Source organism: Ranitomeya variabilis, chromosome 2, assembly GCF_051348905.1.
Source record: "Ranitomeya variabilis isolate aRanVar5 chromosome 2, aRanVar5.hap1, whole genome shotgun sequence".
Lineage (NCBI taxonomy): Eukaryota > Metazoa > Chordata > Amphibia > Anura > Dendrobatidae > Ranitomeya > Ranitomeya variabilis.
The window spans coordinates 324,429,988-324,445,580 of record NC_135233.1 but is presented as its reverse complement, the minus strand read 5'-3'; the positions used below and the strand labels follow the sequence as shown (position 1 = coordinate 324,445,580).

Here is a 15,593-nt window from a genome sequence, read left to right as displayed (position 1 = left end):
TAAGGGCAAAATTGTTTGGTGAATTGGAACGCGTGGGGTTAAAATTTCGCCTCACAACATAGCCTATGATGCTCTCAGGGTCCAGACGTGTGACTGTGCAAAATTTTGTGGCTGTAGCTGCGACGGTGCAGATGCCAATCCCGGACATACACACGCATATACACACACATTCAGCTTTATATATTCAATATATATACAGTTTATATATAACTGTCATTACTTTAGTGGTCATAACCAAGGATAACTAAGCTACTGCGATGCCCTGCACATGGGGTAAGAGATATAACTAATCAGAAGAACTATACTACATTTCTACTTGGAGGCATTTGCTAATATTATTATTATTATTACACCTACTACATATTGGGATAGGGTCTTGGAGATGGGAATACCCTTTAAGTTTCTGACCACCAGAGGTGGAGTTACAAAACCAGCGGAGTGCAGCTGGGCTACGCTGATTACATATCTTTCATGAATGAATGGGAGTTAGGGAACAGCACAGCAAAGAGAGCAGCGCTGTTGGTGCAACACGTAAGTTGCAGAAGTAAAGTTTACGTAATCCCCATTCATTTCTATGACATTTGCGCAAACAACCTGTTGCAGATGATGTTGTAGTACCCCACCTCTGGAGGTGGCCGGGACCCTCAATCAGTTGTACATGGTTCGGCTATGAAAGTCAGAGATGGGAATACCTTTTTAAAATTATTTGCAATTATGCTTAATTTATTAATGGAATGTAGAAAAAGTGGTAGAATCCTTCTTGGGCCAAATCTTGACTTTTAATCCCACATTGAAGACCCCAGGAAAGGCCCAAAACACCCACATTTCTTGCAAATTAGCACTGACTACGCCCTTTTAGCGATCAGGGTCATGAATTGCCCTTGTCCTACAAATATCTGCACCGAGGTGCCAAGAAGCCACAATGGTTTGAGCAGGGGGGTCGTTGGATACCGAGGTAGGGCAGCAGATGAAATCTTTACCCTCTGGGAAGGAAAGCTTAACCTTGACTGCATCTAAGCCATGACTATGATTTCCCTGCGTTCAGCACAATGCTGGATGAGATTTATTCTTTTTATTCTTTGTGTGTACATTCCTCAATTTAGAAAATCAAGTCAAGACAAAAACTACTGGAGCCTAAGTGCTGAAAGTGGTGGTGTCATCAGTACTGCCGGAGAACACTGTTAGCCCTGGCTTATGTCAGGCATGATCACAACCTTACATGCCAAGTACAGATGTGAGTCAGACGTCCTCTAATTGTCTGCGCCTCATTATCTGTGAGGTCATGATTTCTGTATATGCCAATTAACATCTAATTTATGGAAATACTTACTGTTACATATGTGTAATGTTCTCATCATTTGTTTTGGATATATCTATTGGTATTATACCAGTTTGGGCCTCATTCACACTTCTTAAACACGTATGTGAGAAAATGGTGCTGGTGTAATCAGTGTCTTCCATCAGTGTGTCATCGGTGCTTCTCACAATGGATGAATTAATAGATAAATGGGCACGGTGGCTCGGTGGTTAGCACGGTGGCTCAGTGGTTAGCATTGAAGCCTGGTAGTGCTGTGTCCTGGTTTCTAATCCCCCCAAGGACAACATCTACAAGGAGTTTGTATGTTCTCCCTGTGTTTCTGTGCGTTTCCTCCGTGTTCTTCAGTTTCCTCTCACATACTAATAGGGAATGTAAATACATAGGAAGCAGATGCCAAGTAAGTTAAAAATTACAAGAATCTTTATTAAACACTGTAGAACAAACACTTTAAAAATATAAAGCCTTCTGCAGCCAGGTTATGTATTAAGACTTTTTCTCTCCTCTGTCATTAATGATTGAATAGCACTATGCACCTTAAACTTGTGTACTGCGCTGCTTATACTCTGGTATAACTACTACATAGAACTATATGCAGCACTAGCAAGCACTGAAAACAGCACTGTTATAATATGAAGGGTGCATAAGGTTCTGTAGGAGGAATGTGCCTTTTAGTTCTTTGGTTCTCTCACTACTATGTGATTGATCTTGCTTTGTTGGAAATCATTTGATGAATAGACTAGCACAAATGGCTTACTGACCCCTTTAATATCATTAAATCACTTGAATTTATTGCTTTAAGAAGTCTAGTGATGTAGGGAGTCATTACATATTGGAAAATCCTGTATTTACGTACTTACGTCGAACTTTACAAGCACTAACCGCATGAACATTTTTTTCAAAAATTGGATTTTATTAATGCTGATTCCTCCTCTGTCCTAACTTAGCAACAAGAGACCAACTTATCTAAAAGAAAATAATATTGTACACATATATTTTGGCAAGAATATTCCCGTGTTTGCAGACCCATTTGGTGTATACCCACTGAAAAATATAAAAAAATATTTTTAAAGTGTTTGTTCGACAGTGTTTAATAAAGATTCTTGTAATTTTTAACTTACTTGGCATCTGCTTCCTATGTATTTCTAGGTATAGTATTTAATGTGGAAGTGCCATAAATAGCTAAGCCAACTTTTGTTTATATTGTTTACTGATAGGGAATGTAGATTGTGAGCCCCAATGGGGACAGTGATCGTGATGTCAGAAAAGCATCTACTATATAATTGTCTAAGGGTCACTTCCATCTGTCTGTCTGTCCTTCTGTCTGTCACGGATATTCATTGGTCGCGGCCTCTGTCTGTCATGGAATCCAAGTCGCTGATTGGTCGTGGCAAAATGCCCACGACCATTGCCATGACCAATCAGCGACGGGCACAGTCTGGCGGCAACATGGCCGCTCCTTCCTCCCCGCAGTCAGTGCCCGCTCCATACTCCCCTCCAGTCAGCGCTCACACAGGGTTAATGCCAGCGTTAATGGACCGCGGTGTAACGCACTCCATTAACACAGCTATTAACCCTGTGTGACCAACTTTTTACTATTGATGCTGCCTATGCAGCGTCAATAGTAAAAAGATCTGTTACAAATAATAATAATAATAATAATAAAGGTTATTCTCACCCTCCTGCAAGCGGCAGGTTCCGGTGCCAAGGATGCTATGCGAGAAGGCCCTGCCATGACGTCACGGTCATGTGACCACGACGTCATCACAGGTCCTGCGCTCATACCAACCCTGGGTCCGGAAGCTGCTGCGTGCATCGTACACAGGCGCCAGGACTTCAACGGCACTTCGGGCAATATGCTACATGGCTGACCAATATACTACATACTACATAGCTGGGCAATATACTACGTGGCTGGGCAATATACTACGTGGGCTGTGCAATATACTACGTGGGCTGTGCAATATACTACGTGGCTGGGCAATATACTACGTCGCTGGGCAATATACTACGTGGGCTGTGCAATATACTACGTGGCTGGGCAATATACTACCTGGGCTGGGCAATATACTACTTGGGCTGAGCAATACACTATGTGGCTGGGCAATATACTACGTCGCTGGGCAATATACTACGTGGGCTGTGCAATATACTACGTGGCTGGGCAATATACTACGTGGGCTGGGCAATATACTACGTGGGCTGAGCAATATACTACGTGGCTGGGCAATATACTACGTCGCTGGGCAATATACTTCGTGGGCTGAGCAATATGCTATGTGGCTGGGCAATATACTATGTCACTGGGCAATATACTACGTCGCTGGGCAATATACTATGTGGCTGGGCAATATACTACATCGCTGGGCAATATACTATGTGGCTGGGCAATATACTACGTCACTGGGCAATATACTACATCGCTGGGCAACATACTACGTGGCTGGGCAATATACTACGTGGCTGTACAATATACTACGTGACTGGGCAATATACCACGTGGCTGGGCAATATACTACGTGACTGGGCAATATACTACGTGGCTGGGCAATATACTACGTGGCTGGGCAATATACTACGTGACTGGGCAATATACTACGTGACTAGGCAATATACTACGTGGCTGGGCAATATACTACGTGGCTGGGCAAAACACTAAGTGGCTGGGCAATATACTACGTGGGCTGTGCAATATACTACATGGACATGCATATTCTAGAATACCCGATGCGTTAGAATCGGGCCACCATCTAGTGGTGCTATAAAAGTGAATAAAATACATAAACGACAAAGCTTCTCTTATACGTTACAATTTCGCCATCCGTGTGCTGTACATTTTACACGGACCCCTAGACTTGTATTGGTCTTTTTCATACTTTCTGCTGTAAAAAAATGGACATGTGAACAGCAACATAGATTATTGTGGGCAGTGTTGTATCCTAAGGCCTCATCAGACCTACTTGTTGTATCTATTTTTATACACAGCCAGTATCCATTTACATCTAAACTGCTGTTCACATGTCTCTTTTTTCCACAAATTCAAGTATCTACACTGCTCCAAAAAATAAAGGGAACACTAAAATACCACATCCTAGATATCTCTGAATGAAATATTCCAGTTGCAAATTTTTATTCATTGCATGGTGCAATGTTTTCAGAACAATAAAATATAGCAATTATCAATGTAAATCAAAATGAATATCCCATGGAGGTCTGGATTTGGAATGATACTCAAAATCAAAGTGGAAAATCAAATTACAGGCTGATCCAACTTCAGTGGAAATGCCTCACGACAAGGAAATGATGCTCAGTATTGTGTGTGGCCTCCACGTGTCTGTATGACCTCCCTACAATGCTTGGGAATGCTCCTAATGAGGTGGCGGATGGTCTCCTCCCAGACCTGGACTAAAGCATCCGCCAACTCCTGGACAGTCTGTGGTGCAACGTGACGTTGGTGGATAGAGCTAGACATGATGTCCCAGATGTGCTCAATTGGATTCATGTCTGGGGATCGGGCGGGCCAGTGCATAGCTTCAATGCCTTCATCTTGCAGGAACTGCTGACACACTCTAGCCACATGAGGTCTGGCATTGTCCTGTATTAGGAGGAACCCAGGGCCAACCGCACCAGCATATGGTCTCACAAGGGGTCTGAGGATCTCATCTCGGTACCTAATGGCAGTCAAGCTACCTCTGGCGAGCACATGGAGAGCTGTGCGGCCCTCCAAAGAAATTCCACCCCACACCATTACTGATCCACTTCCAAACTGGTCATGCTGAAGGATGTTGCAGGCAGCAGATCGCTCTCCACGGCATCTCCAGACTCTGTCACGTCTGTCACATGTGCTCAGTGTGAACCTGCTTTCATCTGTGAAGAGCACAGGGCACCAATGGCCAACTTGCCAATCCTGGTGTTCTGTAGCAAATGCCAAGCGTCCTGCACGGTGTTGGGCTGTGAGCACAACCCCATCTGTGGACGTTGGGCCCTCAGATCATCCTCAAGGTGTCGGTTTCTAACCGTTTGTGCAGACATATGAACATTTGTGGCTTGCTGGAGGTAATTTTGCAGGGCTCTGGCAGTGCTCCTCCTGTTTCTCCTTGCACAAAGGCTGAGGTAGCGGTCCTGCTGCTGGGTTGTTTGCCCTCCTACGTCACCCTCCATGTCTCCTGGTGTACTGGCCTGTCTCCTGGTAGCACCTCCAGCCTCTGCACACTACGCTGACAGACACAGCAAACCTTCTTGCCACAGCTCGCACTGATGTGCCATCCTGGATGAGCTGCACTACCTGAGCCACTTGTGTGGGTTGTAGAGTCCATCTCATGCTACCACGAGTGTGAAAGCACAACCAACATTCAAAAGTGACCAAAACATCAGCCAGAAAGCATTGGTACTGAGATGTGGTCTGTGGTCCCCACCTGCAGAACCACTCCTTTATTGAGGGTGTCTTGATAATTGTCAATAATTTCCATCCATTGTCTATTCCATTTGCACAAAAACATGTGAAATTGATTGTCAAACAGTGTTGCTTCCTAAGTGGACAGTTTTATTTCACAGAAGTTTGATTTACTTGGAGTTATATTCTGTTGTTTAAGCGTTCCCTTTATTTTTTTGAGCAGTGTATTATAAATTATAACCTATGCTGGTGTTCACATATCTGTATTTTCCACAAATACAAGTATCTATTATAAGTTATAACCCATGCTGGTGTTCACATGTCTGTGTTTTTCAACGGACCATGTGACCGAGCAAAAGACAGGCAGACATGTCCGTTTATTTACGGCAACACGAATGACTAGAGCCAATACAAGTCTATGGGTCTATGAAAAACACGAGCAGCAGACGGATGGCTTCCATGTGTCATCTGTGTTCAATATAGCAAATTATTAGAGAAGCTTTGTAATTTCTTACTTTCTCCATCTGTGAAAAACATGGATGACACAGTATGAGCACAATGTTGACATACTTGTGGGGTCCTGCGAAGTCAGGCATCACAAATGTCTGTGAACTCTGATGGTGTGAGAAGCCAGCTCTTCAGCCATTTTTACACACACATGTAATGACTCCCGCTGCATATAGCACTACCTGCACTAAAACGTCTCCCCTCAGGCTGGACCTTGGCGTCCACGACACCTCAGGGTTACAAGAAAGTACCTCAGCTCTCTTCCCATCACTGGCAACCAAGGATCGTATCAAGACATCTCTCCTCTGATCCCTAACTCACGTCGTCTCGCAGTTGTTTACTTCTTGAACCATGCAGGACACTATGTACCATGCGGCTGCATCTATTTCCCTGGAGTCCCGACAGTGATCACAGTAAAGGCACTAGGTGGCCTCCAGCACCACTCAATCTGAGGGGTGCAGGGTTGCTTCTCCTTTGCTCAGTAGTTTTCCTGTGGGGTGGCTGCTACACACCAGACTTCACAATAGTCCTGACACTCAGGGGAGCTACTACACAGTGCTGAAAAAGAGCAGGGGTCATCACACCATGAGGGACTGTGCTGGGGTCATCACACCATGAGGGGCTGTGCTGGGGTCATCACACCATGAGGGGCTGTGCTGGGGTCATCACACCATGAGGGGCTGTGCTGGGGTCATCACACCATGAGGGGCTGTGCTGGGGTCATCACACCATGAGGGGCTGTGCTGGGGTCATCACACCATGAGGGGCTGTGCTGGGGTCATCACACCATGAGGGGCTGTGCTGGGGTCATCACACCATGAGGGGCTGTGCTGGAGTCATCACACCATGAGGGGCTGTGCTGGGGTCATCACACCATGAGGGGCTTTAGCTCAGTGTAATGAATAACTGTGGAGAGCTGTAATCATTATCAACAACTGCTCCAGTAAAAGTGAGTTTTTCCTGTGGCACCTGAGGTCTGGACATGGCTTATTGAGACGGTTGGATCCTGCATCCCTTCCACAAATGGCCAGCTGGCAGGAGGGACCACCGTGATAATTGGCCGCCATTACGCCCCAGCTTATTGAAAGCCAACCCAGACACACTGATGCACAACATTGATTACACTGGTACCATTTTTCACATACATGATTAAACATGAACATTCGAATGCGGCCTTAAAGAGAGCCCATCAACACAAATTGACTGTTAAATCCAAGCACAGGAACTCTTCACCCCATTGGTGGGGCCAAACAGTTCAGCGCACGTTCCCACATAATTGTTTTCCATCTATTTCCACTATCAAGTTTAAGATAATCTGTTACCAATTTTCAGCATGCATGATGAAACCACCTGACATATGTCGGGAAAGATACGGGCTCATTGCCAGAGCCCACATCAAAAGGGGGAGACCCGACATGCGCCATACATGTACTGCACATGTCGTGAAGGGGTTAAACAAAACCTGTCAGCACAATTTTGTAGCGTAAAGCACAGACAGGTAGAGGAGCTGGGGAACCACAGACAGGGAGGAGAAAACCCAGTGCACAGTCCGGCCCCTGTGCATTAAAATCTAATTAGCAGAAAACTAAAGAAAAACAACAAAGCGAGTTTCTTTACCAAAGGTATCAATGTAATCAGTATCACAGCGCCATTATAGCCATGAGCTTTCTCTACTTTACAAAATTGTGCTGACAGGTTCTCTTTTATTGATTAGATCCTAGGGGGCTATAAAAATGTGAACAAAACAAGTTAAAAAAGTTTAACAAAATATTTAATAAATGTAAATGAGAATAAATGTTCAAATCACCCCCCTTTTAGCATTTCATTAAAATAAAAGCATATTCGGTTTTGCTGCATCTGTAAACGTTGTAAAGGGAAGGGAAAAGAAATGTGTGTTTTTTTGGTCATCATTCCTACTGAATAATTAATTCATAAAAATAGATCAAGACAAGACCTCATACAACTCCACAGAGAGAAAAGCAGAATAAATGTAAGTCTTAAAATATGGCGACACAAACCAATTTTTTTTTTCACAAACTTATGAATTTTTTAAAAGCAATAAAAAAGTATAAATTTGTCGTCATCGGAATCTCAGTGACCTAGATGATGTAACCTCAGTGTTGCCAAGTTATTTTTTGCTACATAATAAATTACCGTAAGTAAAAAGCAAGACCTCAAAAAATTGCAGATTTGTAAGACTTTTTTTTACCATTTCACCCCATCTGGAATTTTTTTCACATTTTTTAGTATTTTATATATGCTAAAGTGATTTGTGCAGTTTAAAACTACAACTTGTCCTTCAAAAAAAGGCTTCATATTCTGATGGAAAAAGAAGTCACAAGAGGAAGAAATAGAAGTGCTAAAATGAATATTTGCCCTGCGGTGAAAGGGTTAAATAGCTATCTTAGACTTGATGAGGCTGGTTTACGAAATTTAAAATTTTATGTCAGAGTTACTGTACAGTATGATCCTTTATGAAAGTTATACTCAATCCTCGTCCACCTAGCCTGCTTGACAGCTCCACAGTGTCCCTCCTCCCTGCTGAGATCTCACACTGCTCAGTACAACCTGCTGTAAGGCAGTGAGGCTGGAGACTGAATACACTTGGACTCATGAGTTCTCTTACTCTTTAGCTGGACTCATAAAATGCTCAGTTTAATTTTGGGATTATAAAGCCATTCTGACTTGGATTTTCAAGCTAAGTACACCAGATCTTCTTTATTACAAGAGATGGAAGAGCTAATGAAAATCTAGAACAAAACTATTAAGGGTCGTGGATCAGCCTCAATCATCAGGTTTTTTTTGTGAACTTGACAGCCACAGTCATACTGCCCTTGCTTCTGGCTTTTGGAAATTGAATTATTAGCTTGAATGATCACTATACATCAGTGGTTCCAAAACTTTCTGACCTCGAGAGCCACTTTCAGGTTTGAGAGAGGTTTGTGAGCCACATTTAGGTGTAAGAGAGAGTCGCGAGCCACATCCAGCACCTGCCGACCTCACAGTAGTAACACATAGAGCCCCCATTATTGGTATAATGACATCCAAAGTTTTTCCAGAAACCACAACGATGCTGTATATCAAGATCCAAAGGTTCCCACGATTCAGCCATTTAGTATTCTCGCATCAATCACTCACACCGCACTGTTGCATCCAGCTTCAAGCACCTCCTCTGATGGGTAGCATCATCCAATCTCCAGTTTACCATACTTAAATTATCCCCCAACTCCCAAGGACAGAATATCCATATTCAGATTTGCTCTTCTGTGCAGGACCACTAACAAAATTCACCATCTTTAAACCTGCTCTTCATAGCTGTTTGCTAGACCTAGGGCTAATACCCCCAGCTGGCAGGCAGCCACTGGCCACACCTCATGGGCCAGTGATCCACATGTGGTTCCCGAGACACAGGTCGGGGACCCCTGCTATACATTGTAAGTGCTATATAAACATCACAAACGCAAAAAGCCAAGCGAAATGATGAGAGGTGCAGGTCACAGGACTGACCACCATCAAATTATCCTGGAAAGTTATAATCTATTATTGTCAATCAATAATTGATAAATGGAAATTAACTAAACTTTAGAGCAATGACTCTAATATTTCATTGTACAAATGATGACGACTCTCTCGAGGAATAAGTCTAAGGTTTGCTTCGGCCAAAAGCCTGTCACAGCAGATTAATGACACGTCAACCTATAAGCCAGCTCCGGGGCCATCCACTCTATAGCATTAGTATTGATAGGTACTTCCTGTAAGCAAATGGCAGCTCATCACTTAACTGGCAAAGTGTTTTTCAAGGAAACGTCAGGATGAAAAGTGAAGAACAGAAAGGACTGTTGAGAAATGTACAACCTGCAAGAGGATATAATTGTGAAATATCAATAAAGCGGCAACATTTCATTCATAGGCAGAGAATTCCTTTCCAATAGTCTTCCTTGGACAATGACATTTTTATTAGACGAGCCCCCCTCATCCTTAAGCTGCCAAGGAGACGTTCCCACCCAGTGATTAATTGTAATGTGAGGGGCAATCTGAAAGTGAGTGTTCATTGCCTCTATAGTGTAAGAATTGAACAGTTCCAATAAAATCAGTGGAGTCTCAATGTCATTCATGGAGATGCTGGGTCCACCACAATTGGTGACTACATGGCTGGTCTCTGTTTTATCTAATACAAAAGAGGCTTGACTTGTGAACCCCTATGTTGCGCGGCTATAAGGATTTTTTTGTCAGGAGCGCACTTAGCTTCCTGCTTGCTTTGGGGGGAGGTTGGGCTTGAGTGACAGTTCAGGCCAGTAGCATAGTCCCGCAGGTGCTCCTGAAGCTCCTACATGAGGCAGCTTTTCCTCAACAGCAATAGCCGTGCAATGGGACTGAAGCTGGATGAGATTAAGAGCGAACAGTGAGCTCCAGAGCCTTGCCGGCCAACCTACTACCAGCCCGTCACAGCATTGGGGCAGCTTTGTATGTGCAGAATTACTTCCTATGACATAGATTTTGCTTCCAATATAGGCATTTCAGCACACAGAAGTACAGAGAGAGATAAACTGTGAAAAGGAATGAAACAAATCCCCCTGTATTCAGAATTCAATAAAATTAAACTCTTCAAAATATTCAATAAAGAGAGGATTTTACATGACCCTCAGTAGGAGTCATCCAAGTATTTCAGGAGAGATCCTGACAGCGCTCCACTGGCTCTAACAGAGTAATGATATTTCTGCTTAGATTATTTGCTAACTGATATTTAATGCTTACAGAGTACCTGGATATATATGTATATATACATGTATACATGTCTGAGCTGCATCACCATGTGCACAGAACATGGACTCATGGACTTTACATTGAGCCCATACACTGGTCTGCGCTGAGCTCCTGTCCTGAGACCCCCAATCATTGTTTAAAAACAACAACCCTCAGCAGGCAGAGGTGGTGAGCTTCTGCAGGAGCACTCCCATTCCTGTCTGCAACGCAACGCATTTCAGAGTGGGTTTTTTTTTGTTTGTTTTTTTAAAAAGAAAGGTAGTTTGCATACCCTTGAATGATTATTCTTATGCTCTTAGATGGGGGAATTTGCAAAATTGCTTGTAAAATTGGAGTCTGGAACTGCTGGAGAGTGCTGCTAGCTCCTGATCCCGGCCAACTACTGTGATACTGCTCTTCCGATGCTGCAGAGGCAAACCTGCCTCATCTAGTAGCGCACAGTACTGACCAGGGGTGCAACAATGATGCTTGTCCGGACTTTCAATCAGGCACGAAAGCACTCCCCTCCAAGGAAGCAGGAAGTCTGGAGGCAGAGGAGCTGTGTGCTCCTGAACTGACATGATGGGAATAAACCTTTAGGCTAGGGTCACACAACAGTATAAAAAAAATTTTCATCCAGATTTTTTTCTCACTTGTCATTAGTATACAATCTGTTTTTTTTTTTTCCGGCAGCAGCTATTGATCACTTACAGGACCATTTACAGTTTCCCATGTTACAGAATTGCAATATATCGGAAAAAAATCAGATCCTATACTGTGGCTCCATATGGCATCCAATTTTTTTCTCGCACCTATAGACATGAATGGGTGAGTCTCATCTAATTTTCAGACGAAAATCGAGCATTTTTTTTCACATGCAGATTCAGTCAGCCAAAAAAAAAAATCATTCATCTGTACTATCTCATTGAATAACAGTGAGTGACATCCATTTATTTAATGGACACCACTTTGGCCAAAAATATGGTCGTGTGCACAAGCCCTTAAAGAAAATCAGATAAAGAAAATCAGATGAATAATGCCTATTAAACCAACCACAGCTCCGGTTATGGGACTTTCCGACATTTTCATGGGGCAGCCTGGGTAAGGTAGATTGGGAGCTATACTCTGGACAGGGACTGATGTGAATGGTGACAATTTCTATACAGTGCTATGAAATATGGAACCTAAGGGGCAACAATTATAAAGACTTTTATTAAAGGGTGACCCCAGTTGATCCATTCAGACTTCTCAAACCCAGTGGTCTTTTCCACCCAGTCTAGCCATTCTTAACTTTTGAGTGAATCATTGATCATTTTTTTTGCTGGTATATCCTTTTAAGGCCATGATCACACCCTCAGTATTTGGTCAGTATTTTACCTCAGTATTTGAAAGCCGAAATCAGGAGTGGGTGATAAATACAGAAGTGGTGACATGTTTGTATTATTATACTTTTCCTCTGATTGTTCTTACAAATACTGACTAAATACTGAAGGTGTGAACGTGGCCTTAGGGTGAGCTTCTCCTGACGTCCCATCAATGAGCTCGGACTCCAGTGATAGAAGTTTTTATAGCTGACAGGGAGGATCTAGCGCAGCACTGCAGCTACACTATGGAAGCTCGGATACAGGATGCTATATGCCGTATCTAGACTGCAGGAGGAGGAAAACTATTCCAGAAGGAGGTCAGAGGTGTACTTACTTTCCAGCAATGTGTACAGAAGAGAGGCCGCCTGCTGAAGACTGTAATACTTCTCCATTTCCACCTCTGATATCCGGACTGTCTCCAGGGATGCCATGTCCATCCTAGGTCAATGAGGCTGGGCAGGGTCAGCGCAGATGTGCCCCCGTGTCATATTGCAATGTCCCATGGATGGGCTCCTGAAGTAACGTGCGGTGACTGTGATTTGTGGTATTAATCCTAGTCCAACTTTCCAGGGAGACCACTTGTAGTACCTGTCCCCAAATTAAAAATCACCCGAGCCTCAGCAAGGGCCACACATCAGTGATGGGCATCCCAGAAGCCAGCTCTCGGTGCATCACATCCACTAAGGTGCAGTGAGACTGCAGATCTGTCAGTGCCTGAGAAAAAAAATAAAGGAATCCACGGTGCCAACCAGGCGTTCTCCCACCACCAGAAAAAAACCCAATCTTCAAAGACCCTACACGTCCCCCCGGTGGGTCCCGAGCCTCTCCAGCACAGAATGTGACAGCAGCAGCTATTTGAGTCCACGCAAGTTGATCACATCAGTGTTAATGATAGCTGTGAGCAGCCAGAGCTCAAGTTCACTCCTCCCTCCCTGTAGTTTTTCCTGCCCAGAACCTACTATAATTGCTGCTAACTTCCCCGTCACATCCAATCAGCCGGGTCCCCGGCACTATAAACAGGAATAATGCCCACACCACAGGGCTGCGTTACACAGAGGGCCAGGAATGTGACAGCGCGCGCCGCAGTCCACCGTCGTTCTGCATCATACATACACACTGGGGCTCGGGTGCACATTTATTCTTAAAGGGATAAGAATTCCATATTTTGTATCAGCATGGCACAGTCTAGATGAACCAACGAATGGATAAATGTGACAATACAGCTAATATCGCAAAAAATCATCTGAAATCAGGCGATTTTTCATCTGCGTCCTCATCCGTTTTATACATTGGCGGTTATTAACATTTACAAAGCAAAATGCGACATCATATGTTAAGAATTGCAATTTATCCTTAAAAAAAATGCAATAAGGATGATCCGTACGTGATCCGATTTCTTTTTTTTGAATGGGCGAGTGTCATCCAAAATACGGAAGAGATCGGTGCATGCGGAGATATTTTTTCACACGGATATTCTGTCCGGTCGTCATTTTCTCTACCCATTCGATCAACCAGTGAAAATGCAGAAACCGGCCGGCGTTCAATTTAGAGATAAAGTTACCTTCCTGTAATCTGGCGTCAGATAATTCAGAAAACTGAAAGCAGTAATTACATGAAGCCAAGAACAAAGATGGAGCAGAGAGATGCTGCGGACTAAGACAATGAAGTAGTGATTTTGTGTGAATATCTCGCTGTCCTACATCTGCATGTGCCGGTGTAATGTACAGGAGTATGTCTATATTCTACCTGTGTCCATCACATGGCCGCCGGTATAGGTGGTTTCTAGTATATGAATGCAAGCGGAGATCAGATGTGAAGAACAAAATATACCGGAAAACGTGTAACTTCTCGTTAAACCAAGGAGATTTGTAAACAGAGCGGATTAAATCTTTGTTACTCTTCTATCATCATCTGATAATCCAGAAAATCTGAGAATCTAGAACGGCACAGATGGCGTCGATGACAGATTAAAAGAATTCTATTAGGACGCAGTTAGACGGCCGTATATATCGGATCGAGATCAGAACACAATGGACGGACTGGCTGGCGGCTCTCCCAATCCAAAAGTGACGGCTTCATGTATTTCTATGCAGCTGTTACGCTCGGCTCTGGAGAGTCCAAGTGATGCGTTCTGATCTCAGTCTGATTTATACGTCCGTCTGACTGCGCCTTATTATTACTGATTGGTCTCTCCTGAATGATTTGCACTTAATATATGATCATTCAGATTGGCTCCTAGTGGGAGGGAGCCATTCACTCATAGCATAGCACAAAGTTATAGCATTTGTCTGCAGCCGCCACTAGGGGGCACATGACAATTTAAACAGCTTTTGTCATTTCCACAAACGCTGCACAAATTAATAGTACATGTGGATGAAAGGATAAAGGAGACTTTGTAATACATCTTATCAGAGAAATCTACTTCTTTCTCCACTTATGAGCCACATCTTCTTCTCCCTTGTCTATTGAACTCACCATCCAGTCTGAAAAGGAGATCAAATCCATCTTGATCAGTGCTAGAGAAGGATTCTCAGCACAGTTAGGTGTTAGATTACACATCCTGTTATACTATATGTATCATAATCAGGGAGAAGGAGAAATGAGGACCAAGGACAGACAATAGTTATGTGTCTGAGGTTCTCTACCAACTAATTATCACATCCACAGTGCTGGATTCACACAGCACAGTACTACTGTATAATATCCTCCATGCTGCTGCTACAGACAGCATCTGACTGGGGTGGCAAAGGCCCACCAGTAACATTGATGTAGCGCTGGCATTTCTGCGTGCGATCCCTCCCCCTGCAGAAATGCCAGTGTACTCACCGCCACGGCCCCTGTTCTCCTCCGTCTCCTCCCTCCAGGTCTGCAGGTGCCCAGGGTGCATGCACCGCATAAAGGTCCCCGTGCTTAGGGCATGCACGCACACACTTCCCCTTTCTTAAAGGGCTGCGCATGTCCCCCTATAGTGACCCAGCCAATAGCTGGAGGACAATTACTCTTTTAGGCACCTCCTCCAATATGGTGGTGTTTGTGCAATGTTGTGAGTTTGTTTCCTAATACTCTTGTGAGTCCTCAGGTCCCTGTATGCTGCACTTGCCAGTGCTCATCTCAACATCAGCCATTCCTGCTGCACCTGCCAGTGCTCATCTCAACATCAGCCATTCCCACTGCACCTGCCAGTGCTCTTCTCTATGTCAGTCGGTCCCGCTACACCTGCCAGTGCTCATCTCAACATCAGCCAGTCCAACTGCACCTGCCAGTGCTCATC

The 15,593-nt window shown here is 43.9% G+C and overlaps 1 protein-coding gene across 1 annotated transcript in view; it reads right to left on the bottom strand.

Moving 5' to 3' along the window:
• Window positions 1-13,258, bottom strand: part of MCF2 (MCF.2 cell line derived transforming sequence) — a 181,614-nt gene extending 168,356 nt beyond the window's left edge. The window contains exon 1 of the mRNA XM_077285261.1: window positions 12,657-13,258. Within this exon, the coding sequence (XP_077141376.1) occupies window positions 12,657-12,759 (103 nt within the window). The 5' untranslated portion in view covers window positions 12,760-13,258. The remainder of the gene's footprint in view (window positions 1-12,656) is intronic.
• Window positions 13,259-15,593: the final 2,335 nt, after the last annotated feature.